This window comes from Plectropomus leopardus, chromosome 15, assembly GCF_008729295.1.
Source record: "Plectropomus leopardus isolate mb chromosome 15, YSFRI_Pleo_2.0, whole genome shotgun sequence".
NCBI lineage: Eukaryota > Metazoa > Chordata > Actinopteri > Perciformes > Serranidae > Plectropomus > Plectropomus leopardus.
This window is the reverse complement of record NC_056477.1, coordinates 29,964,733-29,985,742: the sequence shown is the minus strand read 5'-3', so window position 1 is coordinate 29,985,742 and position 21,010 is coordinate 29,964,733. Positions and strand designations below refer to the sequence as shown.

Genomic DNA, 21,010 nt, shown 5'->3' with positions numbered 1-21,010 from the left:
GCCCCGACCCCCCAACATCAGCCCCCATCTCAGACCTCTCAGAGACTACTCTTTTATTTGGCCCTCTGAATGCAGGCTCATGAGAACTGTGTGTCTGTGTGTGTGTGTCTGTGTGTGTCTGTGTGTGTGTGTGTGTATGTGACTGTTTCTCTGCATTCCTTCAGCGGGGTTGGTAAATGAATCTGTTTCATTAAGGTTTCTGTTTGTTTGGACCTTTTTCTGTCATTTCTCGTTTTCCTTCAATGATTATTTTTGCTGTTTCTGTCAGCATGTGTCCGTCAGTCTGTCTCCATTTGAAGGTGTTTTTTATTTTTCTCACCAACCTCTGCACCGCAGTGTCTCACTTTGCACCATCTTAAAGTCTAGTGCAACAATGTATGTATATGTACATAAAGATTATGTACGTCTATACATATATTTAAAATCTGATTGCCAGTTCTGTAGTGTTCAGTTACTTTACTGTAAACTCATAAGTTGATCTTACTTTAAAAAATCAAGGAAACAGATTTCCTTGATAAAAGTAGATAAATATAACTATTAGTTTTATGTTTATTTCATTTCTAATTGTTAAGTCTGCTTAAAGTGTAGTTATATTTACTTAATTTTGTGAAGTTGTTTCAACTTAAAAATGATGAGTGAAATAAACTTGTTCTTTACAAGTGATAGCAACTTTAGTTTTAAAGTAAACAAGGTTAGTCAGACTTAACTGAACAGTTTAATGCTTTTTGTGTCATGAACAAAAGGATTTTGCATGTGGAGGAGTTAAAACGTGTGCATTAATACACAAGTTTAATGGAATGTTTTATTTATTTTGCACGTTGAAGCTTAATTGAGTATTGATATTTGTGATAAAATATCAGATTCAGAAATCTAAGAGAAAGATTTCATATTTCTTTTTTTAGAAGGCTTAAAAGTTGATTTGTTTTGATTGTATAATTTTGTTTGTTTCCACAAATACTGCTCTTGTCTTAAGATGTTCAGAATTGCATTTTGTAAAATAATCCTGTGAACTAATCATTCTTTGTTGTCCTCACTTCAGTTAATAACTTTGTTGGATTAAGCTGCTATCACTTGGAAAGAACAAGTTAATTTCACTTGTTATGTTTAAGTTGACTTAACCAAATGAGGTAAATACAACAAAAAATTAAGTAAATCTAATAAATAAATATAAAGTAAATGTGAAGTAAAATAGTTATGTTTAGTTACCTTTGTCAAGATAATTGGCTTCCCAGACTTTTTAAAATAACATCAACTTGTCCGATTTGACAGCGTTCTTGAGATCGTCTTGACTCTTTTCTCTGCATAAAATTTGTGGCTGAAGACAACTTGTAAGTTTGTTGCTCAACATGTAACACTTCAACTGAAAATAAATATTGTACTACCAGACTGTATGAAACGGGACGACCTGTCTGCGATTCTTGGTGAGATGTGTAGAAAACCTGTTTGAATTATTTATTCTGCATTCATTTGGCAAGTCGACTGCCAGTTACGTAGGGTCTGTTTGCAAATTGCTGTGTAATCTCAGTACAGAATTGCATATATAAAAAAACAATGTTCTCTTGTTTTCATAATAAAGGCAACTGAATTCAGTTTGAAAGGAACTCTGGGACGAGTGTTTGCTGTATGAATGTTAGAACAGAGCTCTATTGTGCAGCTGTATATGAAGGTCAGGTCACAACACAATGGCCATAAATGTGTGTATGTGAACACACTCATTAGCTAGTTAGCATCGGTCACAAACTGCAGCAGTGTGGCCCAGTTTCAGCTAAATCCAAGTCAGCAGATTTCACAGGAAATTCCTCAAAGTTCCAGTTTACATAACTGACTGAGGGAACAGGCTGAGCGTCCGTTAGCGTCAGGAGAGAGGAAGCATCTGAGGGGCACTTCTCGAAAACATGTGGAACATGCCACTATAGAGAAACACAGTGATGCCCATGTGATCAGACTTCTCTCAAACCTTTGAAACAAGTATGATTCACCCAGCGTTTAACCGTCCACTGAGAAAAAGCTGTTGGAAGTGAAACCTGTGATAATTACAGCAATTATTCCTACATTTGGAAGATCCATATCAGGGCTGTCAGTGGTTCATTTTTTAAATTGCAATCAATTGTAGAATTTTAGTAGTTAATCAAGATTAATCGCATTTTTATCACGTTTTCAATTCCATTATTTTGCACAGTGTTAAACTCTTAGTTTAAAGCTTAAATTTGGAGCATTATCTCACCCCCTTCATGAAAAGCGTGACATGGTTGCAACCCCTGGATGTCTTAGATCTTCTAGTTTTATATGATGCCTGTATCATCACTCTGGCTTTGAAACTCAGCCTCAGGTACAGCCTCTTAAAGACAAAAATGTTTGTGTGTAATGTTGTAATACACACTACATAGTGAATAGTGAGTGAGTGAGTCAGGGGACGGTTTGAACACAGCTTAAAACTGTAATGGTCTACACTTACATCATAACATTATAGAACTATGACATTCCAGACCTGTAACATGCTGGAACCAACAAAATTCTACAATTACACCATAATATTCTAGAACTATAGCATTCTACAACTAAATCATAGCATTCTAGAAATATAATTGCATCATCCACCAATTACATCATAACACATATTCAGTTTTATTTCACAAATTGTAGACAACACATTGGCTTAAAACACAAAGAAATAAAAATGTACTGTAAGAATAAACAAAAAGGGCTATTCAAAATAAAGTCCTGTGCTGGAAATTTGCTGTATTTAAAAAAAACCCAACAACAACAAAAAAACAAAAACTGACTTGTTCACAAGTCACTTCAGAATGTCCATTCAGAATGAACACACTTGACTGCAACCCACCAGCTGGGAACTAGTAAGTTGTAGGACTAGTGTACAAGTACTTTAAAAAAGATGAGACAGAGAGACAATATAATTTATTAATCCCAAAAGAAACAACTTATGGCAGCTATGTTGCATAAATCACAAAAAGGAAAAAAGATGGTAGGAAGAGATAAAAGAAAAGAGAAAAGCAAGAGGGAAAGGAAATATGAACAGAGGACAAGCATAAGAATGGAGGACAAACAATGGGAAAAAAAAGAAGAAAACGCATGAAAAAATGGAGCGGATAAAAGAAGAGAAGTTGGGGTCTTGAGGAATAAAGAGGGGAATAAGAACTGATAGAAAAGATGTACATGAGGAACAAAGGGAAGAAAGAAATGAGGGGACAAAGAAAGAAGAGTGTGTGATTCACTGAGAGCTGACGTTGTAGAGGGAGAAATGATCCTTTGATACAGAAAAGTCAATCCTCTTTATGTTGGAGTGACCTTTAGTGACCTCTGCTGGCACCAAGCAGAAACTACAACAGCAGCAACTCCAGCTGTAATCACTTTTTGGCAGATTGTTTCAACCGGTAAAAAGGACAGGGTGAGTTGTAATCTGTCACATAAAATCGTCATGACTGAAATCAAGTTAATTTGAAGAAAATACAACCTTTCAGTGACAAAAGAGGGGGTGAAATCACTTTTTGACAGGTATAAACCTGTATTTTATGGGTTGGATTGTCCTTTAAAAGGTATTTCATCAACTAGGTGAGCTATAATCTGTCACATTAAACCCTATTGAAAGAAGAAATTAACCTTTCAGTTACAAGACAAGAGATGAAATCCCTTTTATCAGTTGAATTGTCCCTTTACAGGTATTTCAACTGGTAAAAAGGATGCGGTGAGCTATAATCTGTCACATTAAAGCATCATGACTGAAATTAAGTCATTTTAGGCATATATAACCTCTCAGTCACAAGATAGGAGGTGAAATCATTTTTTGGCAGGTGTAAAACAGCATTTTATTGGTTTAATTGTTTTTTCTAGAGGTATTTAAATTGATAAAAATGACTTTTTGAGCTACAATTTGTCATATACTGTAATTCCCTACTGAAAGAAGTCAAGTCATTTAATTTGTCAGTCACAAGAGAGGAGCTGTAATCACTTTTTGGCAGATGTAAAACTGCATTGTATGTGTTGCTTTTTCCCTTTAGAAGTATTTAAACTGGTAGAAAATGACTGGGTGAGCTATAATCTGTCACATAACTGTCATGAATGAAGTCAGGTCACTTTGAAGCAAACATTTATTTAACATATATATATTTACATATTTTCAGCCACAAAATAGGAGCTGAAATCACTTTTTGGCAGGTGTGAAACTGCATTTTTTGGATTTAATTATTCTTTTAAAAGTATTTCAGCAACTGGGTAAACTATAATCTGTCTCATTAAACCACCAAGACTGAAATCAAATCAATTTGAGGCAAATATAAGCTTTCAGTCACAAGATAGGAGCTGAAATTAGTTTTTGGCAGGTGTAAAACTTCATGTCATTGGTTGCTTTGCCCCTTTAAAGGTATTTTAACTTACATGGACTGAGTGAACTCTAATCTGTCACATAAAACCATCATGAATGAAATTAAGTCTTTTTGAGGCAAATGTCACCTGACAGTCACATCAATTTTTGACACTTGTGAAACTGCATTTTATGGGTTGTAGGCCTTTTTGGTGCTTAAAATGGATTTTAACAGGTTAAAAAAAGAAAGAATAAAGAAACAATAGGCTATATTTAAAGGCACAATGCAGGTATATAATGCAGAGTCATACCGATAATTAAAATAGTTTATTTCTTCTTTTTTTAACCCATCCACAAATAATTTTAATACAGACTTGTTCCCAAATATAAACGAGGATATATAGCAACCACGAAGCAAATAAGCGTCGTTAACAACACTAGTTTTGTCTATAAAACGGTAAATGTAGCTGATGGCAGTTTCACCAGCCGGAATCCAGCAAATTTATCTGGCCTTATTCCACGACACCTGCACCAGCATTCGCGGGAAATATCACATTAGCTGGCGCATATTTCCAATCAGAGGGGTGGCTGTGGTGTGACATAGTTTGCTCCGAACATTAAATCCTCTGCAGGCTGTGAATATTGTTTTGTCGACTCATCTTTAAATGTTCTCTACCAGTTTTTTTTTTTAATTTGGTGGTCGTTTTCACTTTCTAAAATATTACTATATCTACACTCTAATCAAGCACGCCCCTATCTCACAAGCAATAGTTTCGTCCAAACTGGCGCGAAATTGAATAGCCCCGCCCATATTAAATCGTCTGACTGCATCAGTTGAGCCGCATTCACGTAGAAAATAGCGGAAATAAGGGAGATTCTGCCTTGAAAATAAAAGATAATCAAGACCTTTTTTTTTAGCTTCATTGTAATAGGTCAAGTCATACATTTATTTTACACAAATATTGTTAACAATTAAACAAAACAAGAAAGACAAAACCAGAAAACGATTAAACAGGGAAGCAAACAAAAATCAAACTAACAAAAAACATATATAGCCTAAACAAAGGGATAGCATGCAAACAAAACATTTAAGGCTTTACAGTTTTCTATTTTTGTCATTGCTTTACTATTCTTCAGTCATGTAATGTTTCTATATATATTGTCTGATTTCTATTTTTAATGGTTGTATGCATCGTTTTAGTCCATTTTCATTGGTGACTGTAGTATTATACTTACAAAAACGCTTTTGTTTTGTTTTTTTACAATCAATGTTATTCTTATCTTAAAGAAATATAATGGGTTTTTTGTTTTGGGGTCGACGTTTATAGCAATATTCAAAATATCAGTATCAAATATCAAAAATTATTTTATACACAGGCATTCATGAAATAAATGAATGATTAAAGTTTCAATGTCATAATTACAAAATACATTTTTTTTCATCAATATTATTTTAGAATGTTGCGAGCACCTGGTTCACAAATTAAATCAAATGCATGATTTAAACGAGACTTGATTCTGTGGTTGTTTTTTTTTTCTTTTTTAATTAAAATTCCTGACAGACCGGCTCTCGAGCGTAACGTTCGAGCGCCGACGTTTTATTTTGAAAGGCGCTGGCCGGACATGTAGTTGTTGTTTTTAGCTGCTTACCGAGCCTTAGGAGCTTCAAGAATCACGCTGTGCTTTTTGCAGAGCTGCAGGGTGGCAGTAAAGGTAGTTTTTCAGTTGCATAGAATTAGATAAGGTAATATTTTGGGATTTATTGCAATATATGCGGCCCTGCACACTCAGAAAAAAACCCATTAATAACCACTAGCAAGCTAACGTTAGCTCGCGACTTGTACGGCGACTTCAGATAGTTTTACAGGACTGCTCGAGGAAGCTGCTTGTGTAACTCTTACCAAGTTCTTTTGTAACTATCAGTAAACTTTACTTGAAAAGGTTGAATTAGTCTCATAGCTCCGTCCTCTGTCGCCATTGGCAACAATGAGCTGGTAAGTTGAATAATTTTTTTGCTTCAAAAATCACAACGTGTCTTTAATGTGTTGTAGCTCGAGGCAATAGTGCTCGAGCATTATTTAACTGTTTTTAAACAACGAAGCGTACATTTACATGATGTAAAGCACTTATATAGATGTAACCTGTTAACCTCTTAATGACTTTAAAGCCTTCTCTATATCGCTACAATTCAAACGTGTATCAAGGAAACACTGAATAATTTCTTTGTACTTAGTTAGTGCTTGAAGTTGTCATATTTGAATATATTTTGCGTGTAGATATTAAATAGCCACCATGTGCTGTGGAATGTTAACTTCCTGTGGTTACTTATGGTTTAAGGTCTCAGTCATGGTATGCAATGTGATTTTCCAACATATGAATTGAGTCATTCCCGCCTCCTTTAACCATTTGAAACGTGGGCAAGTTGATTTGACTCCTTAAAAAAAGAAGAAGAATTGACCCAGAAATAAGCAAGAAGTTAGTAGAAAGTACAACACAATTACCTGAAAATGAGCAAAAAACAAACAGGGAAATGAAAAAAAAAAAACAACAAAGAAATGCCCTGGACAAAAAAAGATCTGTAAAATAATTTAAATATATAATAATGATACCTCTATGATAGTTCTCAGGATTAAAAAAAATAATTCTCTACTAACTTCGTACGTTTTGTGAAACATTTCTTATCAAGCTGCTCATTAGAAAAGGTTTAACCCTTTCAAACCTGAATCGAAATCACTTCTCTTGTGCTGTGTTCAGACACCCGTCAAAAGTATTTAAACCTTTCAGCCCTGAACAAGGCTTTGTAAAGCTATGGAAAGAAGTCCAGAAAACTATATTCCAATTTTCCGAATTATGTATTTAAAATGTTGTTACATAAAGATTTCTATTTTAAGCACTTTTCCAAGTCATTGCCTTGTTTTTATTTTCTTTCTTTGATGCCCTCTTCCCATATTTTTGAAAGAAATCTAGCCAATTTTCCAGGGGGTAAAGGGTTAATTGCTTGTTGAAGGCATCTGAAAGCAGCATAAGTAAAGCGATGTCGCTCCAGGATTCAAAGGGTCAAACCAGCCAGGCCAATTCTAATATATTTTCTATATGATTGTTTATGATGATATTGATAATTCATGATGAAATTGCTGAGCTTAAAGATATACCAGAAGTTTATTGATGTCATAATTGACCTTATTATGTACACACCCTCTCCATTGAGTGCAGTGGGTGCCTGGCTGCAGCTGACAGCAGCCGGGGCACATCTGTGAGCTGTAACTTGTTTTTACACGGGCGGATGAAGACTGTGTGGAGAAAAAAAGAAGGGGGAAAAAAAGCCCCTTCTGGTTTTGATTTGTGTTCTTCCTCATTCTGACAGCGTGAAGGAAGAAACTCGCAGTGGGTCCCCTCACTGCCCCAAACCGGATGAATCTGAGGAGCCGCTGGGCACAACCATGGAGACCGGAGCTCCAAATGGTCAGTCACCCAAATCTGTGACACCCAGGGGCCCCAAAGGGATTTAGTAGATTGTTTTTCTTGAGCTAATCCAACTTAGATTAATGACAGAAGGTTGAGATAATAAGGAAAGTATGTATTTATTGATTATATTATTAACAGATGTAAAGAAAGAACTAATGACAGTGGATCAACCTGAAAAAGGGATGCACAATAATATCTGCACATCATCTGTATCTGCAGATATTGGCTACAAAATGAAATACTGGAATTGGCCAATATGTTGAGATTTATGTGTATGTATATATATACATATATATATATGTTGCTGATATAATGTTGCTACCATACGGTGCTGGTTGCTACCAGGAAGTTCTCTTTTGAACTTTATTGTCCAGCAGCAGCCAGAAAATCAACAAACAATGTTATTTGATCAAAATTGATTCTGTGCTGTCACTGCATCGATGCAGAATTGTCCATGTCCGCATCGTGATGCATCTTAGGAATGGTTTATTTCAACCCTTAGTGAACATACAAAACAGCAGCCCTATTCTGCACAATGAATTCATATTGCATACATTGAAAAGCACTGTGTTATATGTTTCTATCTGCTGATGGGTCATCACAATAAGAGTGTGCATAATACGATGGAAATTCCACTACAGAAGAGACTTGATGATAACTGAAATTAGGTGGAGAAAAGTGGATATATTGATACTGGTTATGGGTCAGATACCTTGTGTAAAATAATGAGGACATTTGGGGGAACATGTGGGGGTGTGGACAGAGCCATCAGACTGACTATCACTGTTGCTGCTTTGAAGATGTCAGAGTGAAATCTGAGACTATGGCATCTGAAGTGGTCATCACAAAGGAAATGGAGGAGGAAGAGAAGCAGCTGATGGAGGAAGGAGAGAGGAAAGAAAAGGAGATGATGGAAAAGGTATGTTTTTATTTATTTCCTGATTAATGTGGATGTGTGATCTCCCTTTTTGTAACCGTGTCATTTCTGTGGCTGGGTCGTCCATAGCACTAAATATCAGAAACAGTCTCATTTCAGGCTGTGGGCCATTTAGACAGAGTTCTTGTGTGACTGCATGTGTTTACAAAAGACGTAACATTTGACAACTTCGCTTTGTTGATCACAACCCCAATTCACAACACCCCAATAAGTTGGGAAGCTGTGTAAAATGTGAATAGAAATGGAATCAGGCCCAGAGAGGTCACGGAATTGAATGGTTTTAGCACTGGTATCAAAAATGTCATTAATGTCTGATTATTTTTGCTATGCTCACCTGAAGGCCCGAGAGTCTCGGGAGAGGGATTCTCATGACATGCGGTTCAAAAGGCTGCAGCATTTACTTCAGAAAAGCAACATCTACTCTAAATTCCTGCTGACTAAAATGGAGCAACAACAGAATGAGGTACTGTGTGTGTCTGTGTGGGTGTGTGGGTGTGTGTCTGCACCTGCTGAATCACTACAACACCTCACTGTTTTCTGTCAATGATTGCAGGAGAAACTCAAGAAGGAAAGATTAGAGAAGAAGACCAAGAAGGTGAGACACTTCACTATAAATGACATTTCAACTTCAAGTAGTCTTCTAACTTTGTTAACAGAAGTATGTTTGTCTTTGAAATGCAGAACACAAAGACTGCAGAGCCTGAGAAAGGTGAGTATCTCTTATCCAGCATGAATAAACACTGAAATAAAGCAACCCTTTTAGTGTTGCATTTAATCTTGGTTATATAAACTTTAAATTCAAACATGTAATAAAATGTGTGACTCTGCTCCCTGTTCAACTAGATAAAAAGAAGAGGAAGAGGGATGAAGACTACAAAATAGCAGACGTCATGTCAAAGGAGGTATGTTCTCATTCAGCTTTGTGTCTGTTTTGCAGATTTGTCTTCGACTTATCTGCTCATATTGGTTCTGCTTGATTTTGTCTTCTAGGAAATCATGTCACAGGCCAAGAAAGTTAAAGCGGAGGAAGCGGTAATATTCTATTTTATTCTGACCTGATCCTTGTGCTTAGCCAAGAGATTTTAATAAATCATAGGGGGGGGCGGTGGAGTTGTAAATTGGGTATAGGAAAGAGGTCATCAAACAAATCCATGTAAACATGTTGGTCAAACATTTGCCATCAGGATGAGGCTCCGGCCCAGAAGAAACTGGAAGCCGAGGATATAGAGAAGATGAGCGATTCCAACCAAGACATCAAGAACCGTCTGTCGGAGACGGTGCGAGACAACGCCAAGCATCTCCTGCATCCTCACAGGAAAGTGAACGGCCAGCCGGTGCCCTGCCAGCAGCCACAGTTCTTCACCGGAGGGGTCATGAGGTGGTACCAGATCGAAGGCATCGAGTGGCTCAGGGTGAGGAGCTGACCAACATGAGATTTTGGAAAGTTATTATTCATGTGTGATTGTGTGAATAGGCAGACGGACAGCGTTTTTAGTTTTAACTACAGAATAAAAAATAATTTTGTTTAGTATTAGTATTATTTAGTATTAGTCTTAGTCCTAGTCCTAGCCTATGTATTGATCCCGAAATCTTGGAACCCATGTTTGATGACACTGATGATGACTCTGGGGGCAAGGGCCAATATTTGGGCTAATCGGGTGTAGCCAGAGGATATCTGGGCCAAGACTTCCTCTTCTGTGCGATGGTCATATTGGTTAATATGGTTAAAAATAAATATGGTTTAAAAAAACAAATGAAAAAAAGACATCATGAGATAGAAATTAGTAAAAATGACAAATTCCAAGTCAAAAAAAAAAATACAATGCATGTTTTTATATTTTGATGGCTGTGAGATCAAAAATGTCAGTTTGAATGGGTTTCATGGAGCATTTTTTCCACTAACAGTCTGTAACAATTTAGTTTCCACTGTGCACAAAAATACACAACTTTGCAAAAATGTATACCGTACGCATGATTCAGCCGAAATGATCAAAATATGAAGAATGAAAAGCCTGTAAAATGCACCCAATAGTTCCTTCATGGATAAGGGTTGAGTTTCAAAGTTCAAAGATTGGTAGAAAATGAGGCCATAAATATCCCATGATGCCTTTAAAATTTTAGTTGCATTTGCTGTGTGAAATGGCAAACTTAACTTATTTTCATTACATTCATAGTTTAAGTTTGTAGAAAAAGTGATATTGATCAAATCAGTAGAAACAAGAAGAGAATGTAGACATAAGGATATAAAGTAGTCTAAGTTCAAATGTTTAAAAAAAAATCAGAATATGATTTGTTGATCCACGTTGAAGTATCTTTGGAGTGTAACCAGTGTCCTGTGCTGTCCCTGTGTGTTAGATGCTGTGGGAGAACGGCATCAATGGGATCCTGGCTGATGAGATGGGACTGGGAAAGACCATCCAGTGCATCGCTCACATTGCCATGATGATAGAGAAGAAAGTGATGGGGCCTTTCCTGGTGGTGGCCCCTCTCTCCACTCTGCCCAACTGGATCAATGAGTTCAAGCGCTTTACACCAGAGGTAGGTGTTGTATAGATACTTCTTTGGACAAATGAAACACACGTAACTCAACACAGTCATGAAGTTTGTAGCTAACTGTAGATTTGACAGTCTCTGCTGTGGTGCAGCAGTGTGAACAGTATCATGTGTTTCTCCCAGGTGTCTGTGCTGCTTTACCACGGTCCGCAGCAGGAGAGGGCCAAACTGCTGAAGCAGATCCGCAGGCCTCAGGGGCCCCTCAACATGTGTCCTGTGGTCATCACCTCCTTTGAGATCTCCATGATCGACAGAAAATTTCTGCAGGTAGGAACCCTGCAGCCTGACAACACCACACCCAATCACAGACCAAGCTGCTCAGTTCATTTCCCCTTTCAAAATGGGAGTATTAAACGGTTATCAACATGTGACATAGAGCTGAACGGGAATACTGTGTGCTGGAACATCAAGCTTTAGCCAAATCCTGTTGAAAGTACAACAAACATCTTTCTTGTCAAGGTAAGGTTTTAAGTGTAGATTTTTTTTTTTTTACTTTTAGGGAAAATTGTGCGGTCAGTTTGTTGAAAACTAACATTTTTCAATTCCGATATCTTGATTTCAGTGCCAATACCACAACCATACTCTTAGCATAATGAGCAGAGCAACTGTTTTTCTACGACTTACTATCTCTCATTTCTCTGTTATAATGTCATATGTGAAAGGCATCTGATGAATGAGAGAATCTCTGAGCTGCAGCCACATTCCAATAAATAGGTCAACATTTGACTGTGGCGCTGCAACCATTGTTTGATTAGTTGATCAACAGGAAGTAAAGCACCTATTTTTATGAGTCATTAGTCATTTTAGTCATTTTTCAAGCAGACCCTCCAAAACCTCTTAAATGTGATGACCTAACTGCTTCATTGTTTCCTATCTGAATGTTTGTGTTTTGGACTTTTGCTCAAATAAAACAAAGCTATCTGAATACAACATCTTGGGCTGTTGGAAATTATAACGGCCTTCACTATTTTCTGACATTTTAAAGACAAGACAATTTATTGAAAAAAATAAGTCGCATACATTGATGTTAAATAATGTAGTTGCAGCTTTAATTTAACTGTTGTGTGTGTTGTGTTTTAGCGCTTCCAGTGGAAGTACCTGATTGTGGACGAAGGCCACAGGATCAAAAACCTCAACTGTCGGCTGGTGCAGGAGCTGAAGATGCTGCCCACTGACAACAAGCTGCTGCTGACCGGCACGCCGCTGCAGAACAACCTGGCCGAGCTCTGGTCTCTGCTCAACTTCCTGCTGCCAGAGGTGTTCGATGACCTCAAGAGGTACAGAGCCATGATGATAACTGAGTGCTGATCACACTGATGCTGCTGCACACACTGCAGTGCGTTCATGTGAAGATCTCCATCACAGTGTTTAAGGTTTTTATTTGTTGGTGGATCAAATGATGCACTGAATTCACAGCAAAACTAGAAAATATAAATGATGTTGAAAATTACTTAGAAACCTAAAATCCGCCTGCATCAAAATACAGACAGTGTCAGAAATTTATGATACAGGTTGTGCCTATAATTAGGACCCACCTCACAAACCAACCAATCGGAATACAGAAGACACTTGGCTGATGCCGTAGGTGCCTCTGAATAAATATGTAGACATCATATCAGAATGTATGTAACAATACTAAGTGCTATCATTTAAGTTAAGAAAAAAAAAGCATTTCTCTATTTACATCATAGTGCTGCGCTTCACCTGAAATAAATTTCACACACTCTGACCTGGCTTAAAAGTGACACTAACTGCATTTACATGAACACTTTGTCTCAATCTTATTGAAATCAGTCTGATTGTCTCAACTGTTTACATGGGATGTCGTCTAACACGATCTGGTGTTTACATGTGCTGACACATGTTAATGGAGCAGCTGTGTGACGTGTCAAAAATGATGAAGATTGTAACATGACAGGGCTGCCAACTCTCGCTTTGACCATGAGACACAGACCACTGACACTTTTCACAAACTCTTATGAAAATAAATAACCGATAACTTCTGACAGCAGCACAGTGCTCTGTCTCATCATGCATCTGGGCAGGAGTGGGTAACTATGGTTACAGAGCCATCAAGCATCTAGTCTGCCCCCCTTGGAAGCTGAAGTCAAACTAATGGCTAAAACAGATATTTATTGCCTCTTCAAAGCAGTATTTGCTGTTGTTTTGATGCTTTTAATCAAGCAACCGATAAAAAACTCTCGGCTGTAGTCCACATCCGCTTGGAAGGGGAGGCATGTCCCCTTAAGTGAAGATGGAGCATGCACAGAAAGAGCGCAGCTGTCGATAAATCAGATTCATTGTCGATGAATCAGCCTCATGGTTTACATGATACAGATTTTCTTTTGATCACTTTAAGAAAAGGTTTAAACTCCTCCTCTGAAACTGATTGAAATTTGAATGGGTTTGGGCCTGTTGAAGCTGACTGAGTTGTTTTATATGAATCATGTTTAATCTGTTTGGGCTTTTAAACCTATTTTAATTAGATTAGTAGGCCCTATGTAAACATGCCTATTGTCCAGTCTGACACAGAGTTGGGCAAATATTTCAGTTGACTTGTCTTTCACAGACTGACACCATTAACTTGAAAGATGGCTCATATCTTTGTGTCATCAGGTCAAATCTTTCTTCCTCAGTAACACCACACCTGTTTATACTTGCTCTATCTGTATGCAGTGAGATTTGACATTTCTGATTCATTTCTGTTTCTACTTGTTGAGCTGTGAGTCATTGCTCAAGTTTAACCTCTTGTTGACGTCTTTACTGTGCAGCTTTGAGTCGTGGTTTGACATCGACTCCATCACTGAAGCAGAGAGTGTGGTGGCTACTGAGCGCGAGCAGAACATCCTCAGCATGTTGCACCAGGTCAGTCCTCCAAAGACATTATGGGTCAAATACACTGAACAAAATATAAACCCAAAACTTTGTTTTTACTCATATTCCTCATGAGTTGAAATAAAAGATCTAAGACTTTTTCCAAGCACACAAAGTACTTGGTTTTCTTAAATTTTGGTCACAAATTTATTTAAATTGTTTCAGAGAGCACTTTGCCAACACGTGTGACATATCAAGATACTGATTAAACAGCATCATTGCTACACAGGTAAGCCTTGGGATGGCTTATCACACAACATGATGCCACAGATTTGGCTGCTGATTGCAGGAATGTCCACTAGAGATGTAGCCTGAGAACTGAATGTTCATTTCATTACCATCGGTCATGTCCAGTAATATTTCTGAGAACTAGCAATACATCCATCCACACAAGTGAGCCAGACAAGCCACCTGCAAGATTGTTGTTGTGAGGACGGTTGGCTGTACTGCCAAATTCAAAAACATCATTGGATTTATTTGTTTAATGTAAAATTTCGAAGGAATTGACAGGATTTAATTTCACTGAAACTGTGTTGTATGTAATTTCATGTGACAAATAAGTTGATGGATATATGATATGCTATGATTTGCCAGGCCTGTCAGGTGGGTGCACTATTTTTGCAATGAAGTCCACTCTTTTAACACATTTGTTACCAAAATTTTGGAGAAACAAGTTATTTGTGTTTATAGAAAAAGTCTGGGAGCAAAAACAGAAGTGTTGCTATTATATTTATATTTTTATTCAGTGTAAGTGTGTTTAATGTGATAGCGCAGTTGTCAAACTGGTATTTATGTGCTGTATGTATGTCCACAGCCAAGCACAGGCATGATGGTTGACCACAAAGTTGTTTTCCTCAATACACGAGCATGATTTATTCTGTACTATAAGAAACATAAGTGGTATGGCATCATGATTTCAGTTTTTACATGCAGAGACTTTTTTTTCAAATGGGGTTCTAACACACTTGGATTGGCCTCCTCTGGGTGTCTATGGATACAAAATACAAATTTGCATTTTCTCTCATTTCAGATTCTGACTCCGTTCCTGCTCAGGAGGCTGAAGTCAGACGTGACGCTGGAGGTTCCTCCTAAGAAGGAGATCATTGTTTACGCTCCTCTGACGGGCAAACAGGAGGCCTTTTACACCGCTGTGGTCAACAAATCTATTGCCAAGATGCTGGGCCAGGAAAAGGTCTGTACGGACTAGGAAACGTGTCTCTGTGGGCTTATTTTCTATCAGTCATGCAGTGGAGTCTCCACAGCTGCAGTGACAGGGCAAAAAAAAGCCATTATTCTTGTTTTTATTTACATGTGTTTTATCTGTGTCTTGTAATTTGTGAATCGTGTTGTATTTAAAAGTCTCTGTCAGTGTCACTAGGGGGACATGAAGGATTAATAGAATAAGTGAAGGTTTATTTTCTACATGTTGAGTTTTTAATTTAGTAAATGGTCAGTCTAATCAGCATAAAAAGAGCCAGTAGAAGCTGAGTTTCTGCCCTCTTGGTGTGTTCAGAATGAGACTCCTGTAGTGCTGACGTCGAGTGGCAGGCCGAAGCGCCACAGTCGGAAGGTGGTGGACTATGCAGAAACTGATAGAGACACACCGCGTGAGCTGGAGAAATACCTGGAAAAGGTTGGCAAGGAGCAGCTGGAGTTCAGGTCAGCACTGTCTACGCTCAAAGAAAAGAATGAAACTGTGATGCTTTCCTTGCCTTTGCTCAAATTGAGTTTTATCCCTTTAGCTTTATTAACATCACCTGTTTGTTTATCTCCATCTCCTCCAGCTCGGCTCCAGTGCTAGATGTGCAGAGTCCATTGGACGCTCAGATCAACCTGAAGCTGCAGAACATTCTCATGCTGCTGAAGAGATGCTGTAACCACCCCTACCTGGTGGAGTACCCCCTGGACCCTGCCACACAGGAATTCAAGGTAACTCACTGTTACTTGTACTCAAGGCTTCCTGAATTTAAAACAGGCTTGTCCACAGTAGTTTATTTGTGGCAACCCACCATGATTAAAACATCTGCCGCCACATATTGATTTTCTATTTTTGGAGCTGGATTGTTTATTAAGAGCCCCGTTGGAATATATACTCTGTTCACTCAATCATTGCCCCACACTCTTGGAAAGCAGAGAGTATTCTGGACACAGATGGAGCAGCAGAACAACAGGTGCATCTAAAAGTTTGCTTTCACTCACCTCTCTGCAGCTGCTCCTCTTGTCCATTGTTCTGACCATAATGATAGATTATTAAAAACTTCCTCAAACTGTTGCTTCGGAAAAAAAAACTCATTAGCAGTTCTACCTGTGCTGTGCTCACAGACCCACAAGAATGTCAGAATTTAGACATTAAGAAAAACAGGGACACACAAATAGACATAGATTCTAATTCTGTGGGGAAACACTGCAGGGGAAAAGAAGGGAAAAAAATGAGGCCATGAATGTTTTTGAAAAGAGACATGAATAGACATGTCTTTGGCATTGTGTTTTTTTTAAGTATCATTAATCGTGTTTCTTTGTTCTCCTGCTGCCATCCCCTACAGATTGATGAGCAGCTGGTAAAGAGCTCCGGGAAGTTTCTCATACTGGACACACTGCTGCCTGCACTCAAGAAAAGGGGACATAAGGTAAGAGAGGACACCAGTGGACAGTGTTAGCAGAGGATTAACAGTCTTTCAAACTAAGTGATGAGTGGTAGCAGAGAGGCTCATGACTTTGAGAGATGTAATTATTTATAGCATCCTTCTCAGCTGAGGTGTAATGTTACCCAGCTCCAGCGAATAGTTTGATCATTAATTGATTGAAAAATTATTGACTGATTGATACTGGAGAAAAGAATCCCTACGGATGATATCTCCAACACTGGGCAACCCAAACTGAACCAACCTATACTGACAAATAAAACTACAGGTAAGAAAGAACTGATCCTTTAACATAAAAAGGACTGGAACTAAGCAGCAGCAGGTATGTTATGCAATCAAACCAGACGAGATATTTATAGATCATTATTGTAAATCTGAGCATATCAAAGACTTGTTTTTGTTGCTGAGTGAATGATGCACTGAGTGGATGTATTGAATATTAGCACAGTAATGTCAGCTACATCTGCTGTTTGGTTGTTGTGATCCAGGTTCTGATCTTCAGTCAGATGACGTCCATCTTGGATCTTCTGATGGATTACTGCTATCTGCGGGGCTTCCAGTACAGCCGGCTGGACGGTAGCATGTCCTACTCCGACAGAGATGAAAATGTGAGTTTGAACAAGTTGTTTAATCAGAAATGTTTTTATATATTATGGAGCATTGTAAGCAGGTTCCTGTTGATGACTCTGTGAGTTTATTCAGAGGCTTTTGTGAGGATCAACAATTGGCTAAGTTGCTGCAGTGGATTTCAAAGTGTATCTGTAATTATTAATCATGAGCCTCTTCTTCTTCTTTCTTTAGATGACCAAGTTTTCCAAAGATCCTGAAGTGTTCCTGTTTCTGCTGAGCACCAGAGCAGGAGGACTGGGGATCAACCTGACAGCTGCTGATACTGTCATCATCTTCGACAGTGACTGGGTGAGTGCACATCAAAAATTAAATGTAGTAAACCTGTTTTTCACATTCTAGAGCAGGAGAAGGCACAAGTAGCAAATAATCACAAGTAGCGTGCTGCAGAGTTGCTACCTGGTGGTAAATCTTATCAGTGAATGCTCATTTAGACCTGTTGGTAATCATGAGCTAATGATGGGAATATGCTTCCTTCATTATAAGGCGCAAACATATTTTGTGGCTTCAGACAGATTTTTTGGTAGTTTTTGTCAGAAAATGGCTCTCTTGATAGCAAAGCTTTGCGACCCATTCCAAGAGCTCATTTAGTAAAACATCAACTTCGTAAACATAACTGTCCTCATGCTTACATGTGTCATTTATGATGTCATAGACATAGCCAATAGATGACACTAGAGAGCTGAGTCAAAAGTTTCAGACAACAATGAATGAGGTGACAGCGGAGGTCATGGTAATGAGCAGCGTTGTCGACGGTGGAGGTCTCTGAGGTCATTAAATACATTGCAGCATATGGACGGAGAATTCTTTGCACTATATTTAAATGGATTTATTTCATTTCACAATTTTTTAAATGTCTTCTTCGTCTCCTACAGTCGTGTCTTGCTTTAAATACCCTACACTACCCTACGATCTCTGGTACTACTGCATTTCATCCGTATCTGCAAGCTTTCAGAAAACATGCACAAATACAGACAAATGCAAAACAAGGACAGAAGTCTCCATCCATGTCCATTTCTAATGTTGAGCATAAATGAGCCCCAAGTGTTCCCTGTACATGAATTGTGTCAGTTGGTGTTTGCTGACGCTTCTCTTTCCTCTCAGAACCCCCAGGCAGACCTGCAGGCTCAGGACCGTTGCCACAGAATTGGGCAGACCAGACCTGTGGTGGTGTACCGCCTGGTCACCGCCAACACCATCGACCAGAAGATCCTGGAGAGAGCCTCAGCTAAGAGGAAGCTGGAGCAAATGGTCATCCACAAGAGTGAGTGGTTTTACTTTCATTGCACAAGCCCCCAACTCCTTAACATGCACTGCAGCAGGACGTCAGCTTTATTTTTTAAAAAAACAAGCCAGTTTGATCTTCGTTTGCACCACATTTTGAACTGCAAGCATTGGACCAATAATAGTCTGAAATATTTTCTAAATGTGGACTTGATTGATTCTTCTCGGTTGTTGCTCTTTTTCACAGATAAGTTCAAAGGAGGGAAAGCTGAGCTGAACCAAAGTAAAAGCTGCATTGATCTGGATGAGCTGATGGAGCTGCTCAAAGCTAGAGGAACTGAGAAGTAAGATATCTTCCTCTGCCTCAAATACTCTGAAGGTTAAGAGAATGTAAAGGAAAAACTAAAACTGGATCTGCACTGTGACCAAACTAGTGACACTTTGCTGTAACTTTGTCCCTCCTCAGGGAAGTGAAAGCATCAAGAGGGAAGGTGATCAGCGACAAGGACCTGGAGCTGCTGCTGGATCGCAGCGACTTGCTGGGTGAGGAGACACAACACTCAACAGTTTTCAGGGGAACTTAAGTCTCATTCCCACTGCACAAAAAATCGACTAATACCTGCTGACATCTGGGTATTTAATGCAATGAGAATGAGTGCTATCAACTTTCACACCTGGGTCAAATGACACTGCAGTAGACATGGGTTTTTATCGCCTCCAGCGCTGATAGCCATTGATTGGAACGCAACACGCTGGTAAACGCGAGAATTTCAGCTCCTTAACTAGCGGGATACAGTGATGCGCTGTCACAAATTACCATCTGTCTCCACCTGAACAGCACTCAAACATTTTTCCAGAGAGATATATAAAGAGAAGAAACCACTGAAATGTTTTTACAGATCTCTGTTCCTACTGCTGTCTGCCGTTTACTCGTCTCCTGCCTGACAGTGACATCGCACAGACACACCAACAAAACACACACACACACACACACACACACACACACACACACGAGAGGCAGACTTGTGTGCTCCAGCAGTGTGTTCACAGGCAGTGGAAATGCAGTCTATCACCTATATTTAGCAGGTTCAGCCATGTTTGAAAAACTAGCGTGCACTTGCTAATTTTGGTGGGAAAAGGGTGTTACAGAATTTATTGTGGCACTGGTCTGACTGTCTTCATCATTATTTAGTTTGTTTCCCAGCAGTCAACAACACTATGTACTCATAAAAATATGGTCTTTAAATAAAACTAGGATGTCTCTGCAGAAGAAAGATGCAAATACTCTTGAAATCGGTGCTGTATGACCAGACAAAAAGGACAATGGTAGTCACTTTTGCTTAAGAAGTAGAAAACTTACTTGGTGGTGGCATGGATGGCAAGCAATACGAAAATGTGGTAGTTTGAGCAACAGCCAGCGAAACTGAATGACACCTTTTGCATCCACTGGAGGGAAGTTTAGCTCATCTACACATACTACCCACATTATTACAATTCAAAGCTGGTTGAAAATCGGAGAAGTATCCCTGTAATTAGTGAACTGAAGTCAAGTTTACTTTGTGTTTCAGACAAAGAAAAGGGCAGCACCAAGAGAGAGAAGGTGGGAGTGTTCAGAGTGATCGATGCCAAAGATTCGTCAGAGATCACGTTGACCTGAAAACTCGTCTTTGTTAAGACATGAACTTCTGAGAGAAACTTATAGCTGCACCTGGACAGTTCCCAGCTGCCGTCACTAGAAAAAACATTCTGAAACTGCTGTTTGTAGACTGACTCGTGTATATTTTGTTTTTTTTACTGAGTAAACTGACATGATGATATCTGAGTTGATTTTTTTTGTTTAACCACTGTTCTCTTTTTAAGATCATTTAAGTTTTTGATGTCCAATAGTGATGTTTTATTTTCATGCTTAAAGATGGAAAAAAAGATTTGGTTTGGCCGCATGTTTTAGCTTCTGTTCTCCCTGACAGCGGCTTTAAGACGATCAGAGAAACTGTCAGTGAATCCATAACAGAACATTTCATTCATCAGGCGTTTAGACGTTAGACATCAGAGCAGCAGACTGACTGGATGCTCTGCTCACTCTCAGGACGCTCTGTCTCCTGCCTCTGACTGCTAACATGCTCACAAAGCTGTAGTGACATGGTGCAGTCAGGTTACACCATTCCAAACACGAGATCTTTAGTGTCTTTAACATTGTTATAATCAAAGCACTTTCCTGCAGGTTGACTTTACTTGTTCTTTTATGTCTTTTTATATAAATAAACTATAATTTCATAACTTTGTTTTATTTGTTTTCCACATTGTAGACTGGTTAAGACCTCAGCTTCAGGCTTTATTAACCCTTGTCTTTGTCCTGTTTGGTTTTCCTCT

General features: G+C 38.6%; 1 protein-coding gene across 1 annotated transcript; it reads left to right on the top strand.

Annotated features, from left to right (window-relative positions):
- The first annotated feature begins 5,978 nt into the window (after positions 1-5,978).
- On the top strand, positions 5,979-20,917 carry hells (helicase, lymphoid specific). Its single transcript, XM_042502749.1, has 23 exons — positions 5,979-6,312; positions 7,683-7,780; positions 8,584-8,702; positions 9,061-9,183; positions 9,274-9,315; positions 9,402-9,429; positions 9,564-9,622; positions 9,711-9,752; positions 9,905-10,132; positions 11,076-11,258; positions 11,397-11,540; positions 12,354-12,550; positions 14,045-14,138; positions 15,178-15,339; positions 15,661-15,806; positions 15,932-16,076; positions 16,691-16,774; positions 17,278-17,397; positions 17,591-17,707; positions 18,521-18,680; positions 18,888-18,984; positions 19,107-19,183; positions 20,209-20,917. Exons 1-23 carry the CDS (start codon positions 6,305-6,307, stop codon positions 20,295-20,297), a joined length of 2,562 nt encoding a protein of 853 aa, XP_042358683.1. The 5' UTR covers positions 5,979-6,304; the 3' UTR covers positions 20,298-20,917.
- Positions 20,918-21,010: the final 93 nt, after the last annotated feature.

Excerpts from the sequence above, each read along its gene's own strand:
- hells (XM_042502749.1), top strand. Across the intron at positions 8,703-9,060 it reads AAAAGGAGATGATGGAAAAG|GCCCGAGAGTCTCGGGAGAG; the intron begins GTATGTTTTTAT and ends GCTCACCTGAAG. Across the intron at positions 12,551-14,044 it reads GTGTTCGATGACCTCAAGAG|CTTTGAGTCGTGGTTTGACA; the intron begins GTACAGAGCCAT and ends TTTACTGTGCAG.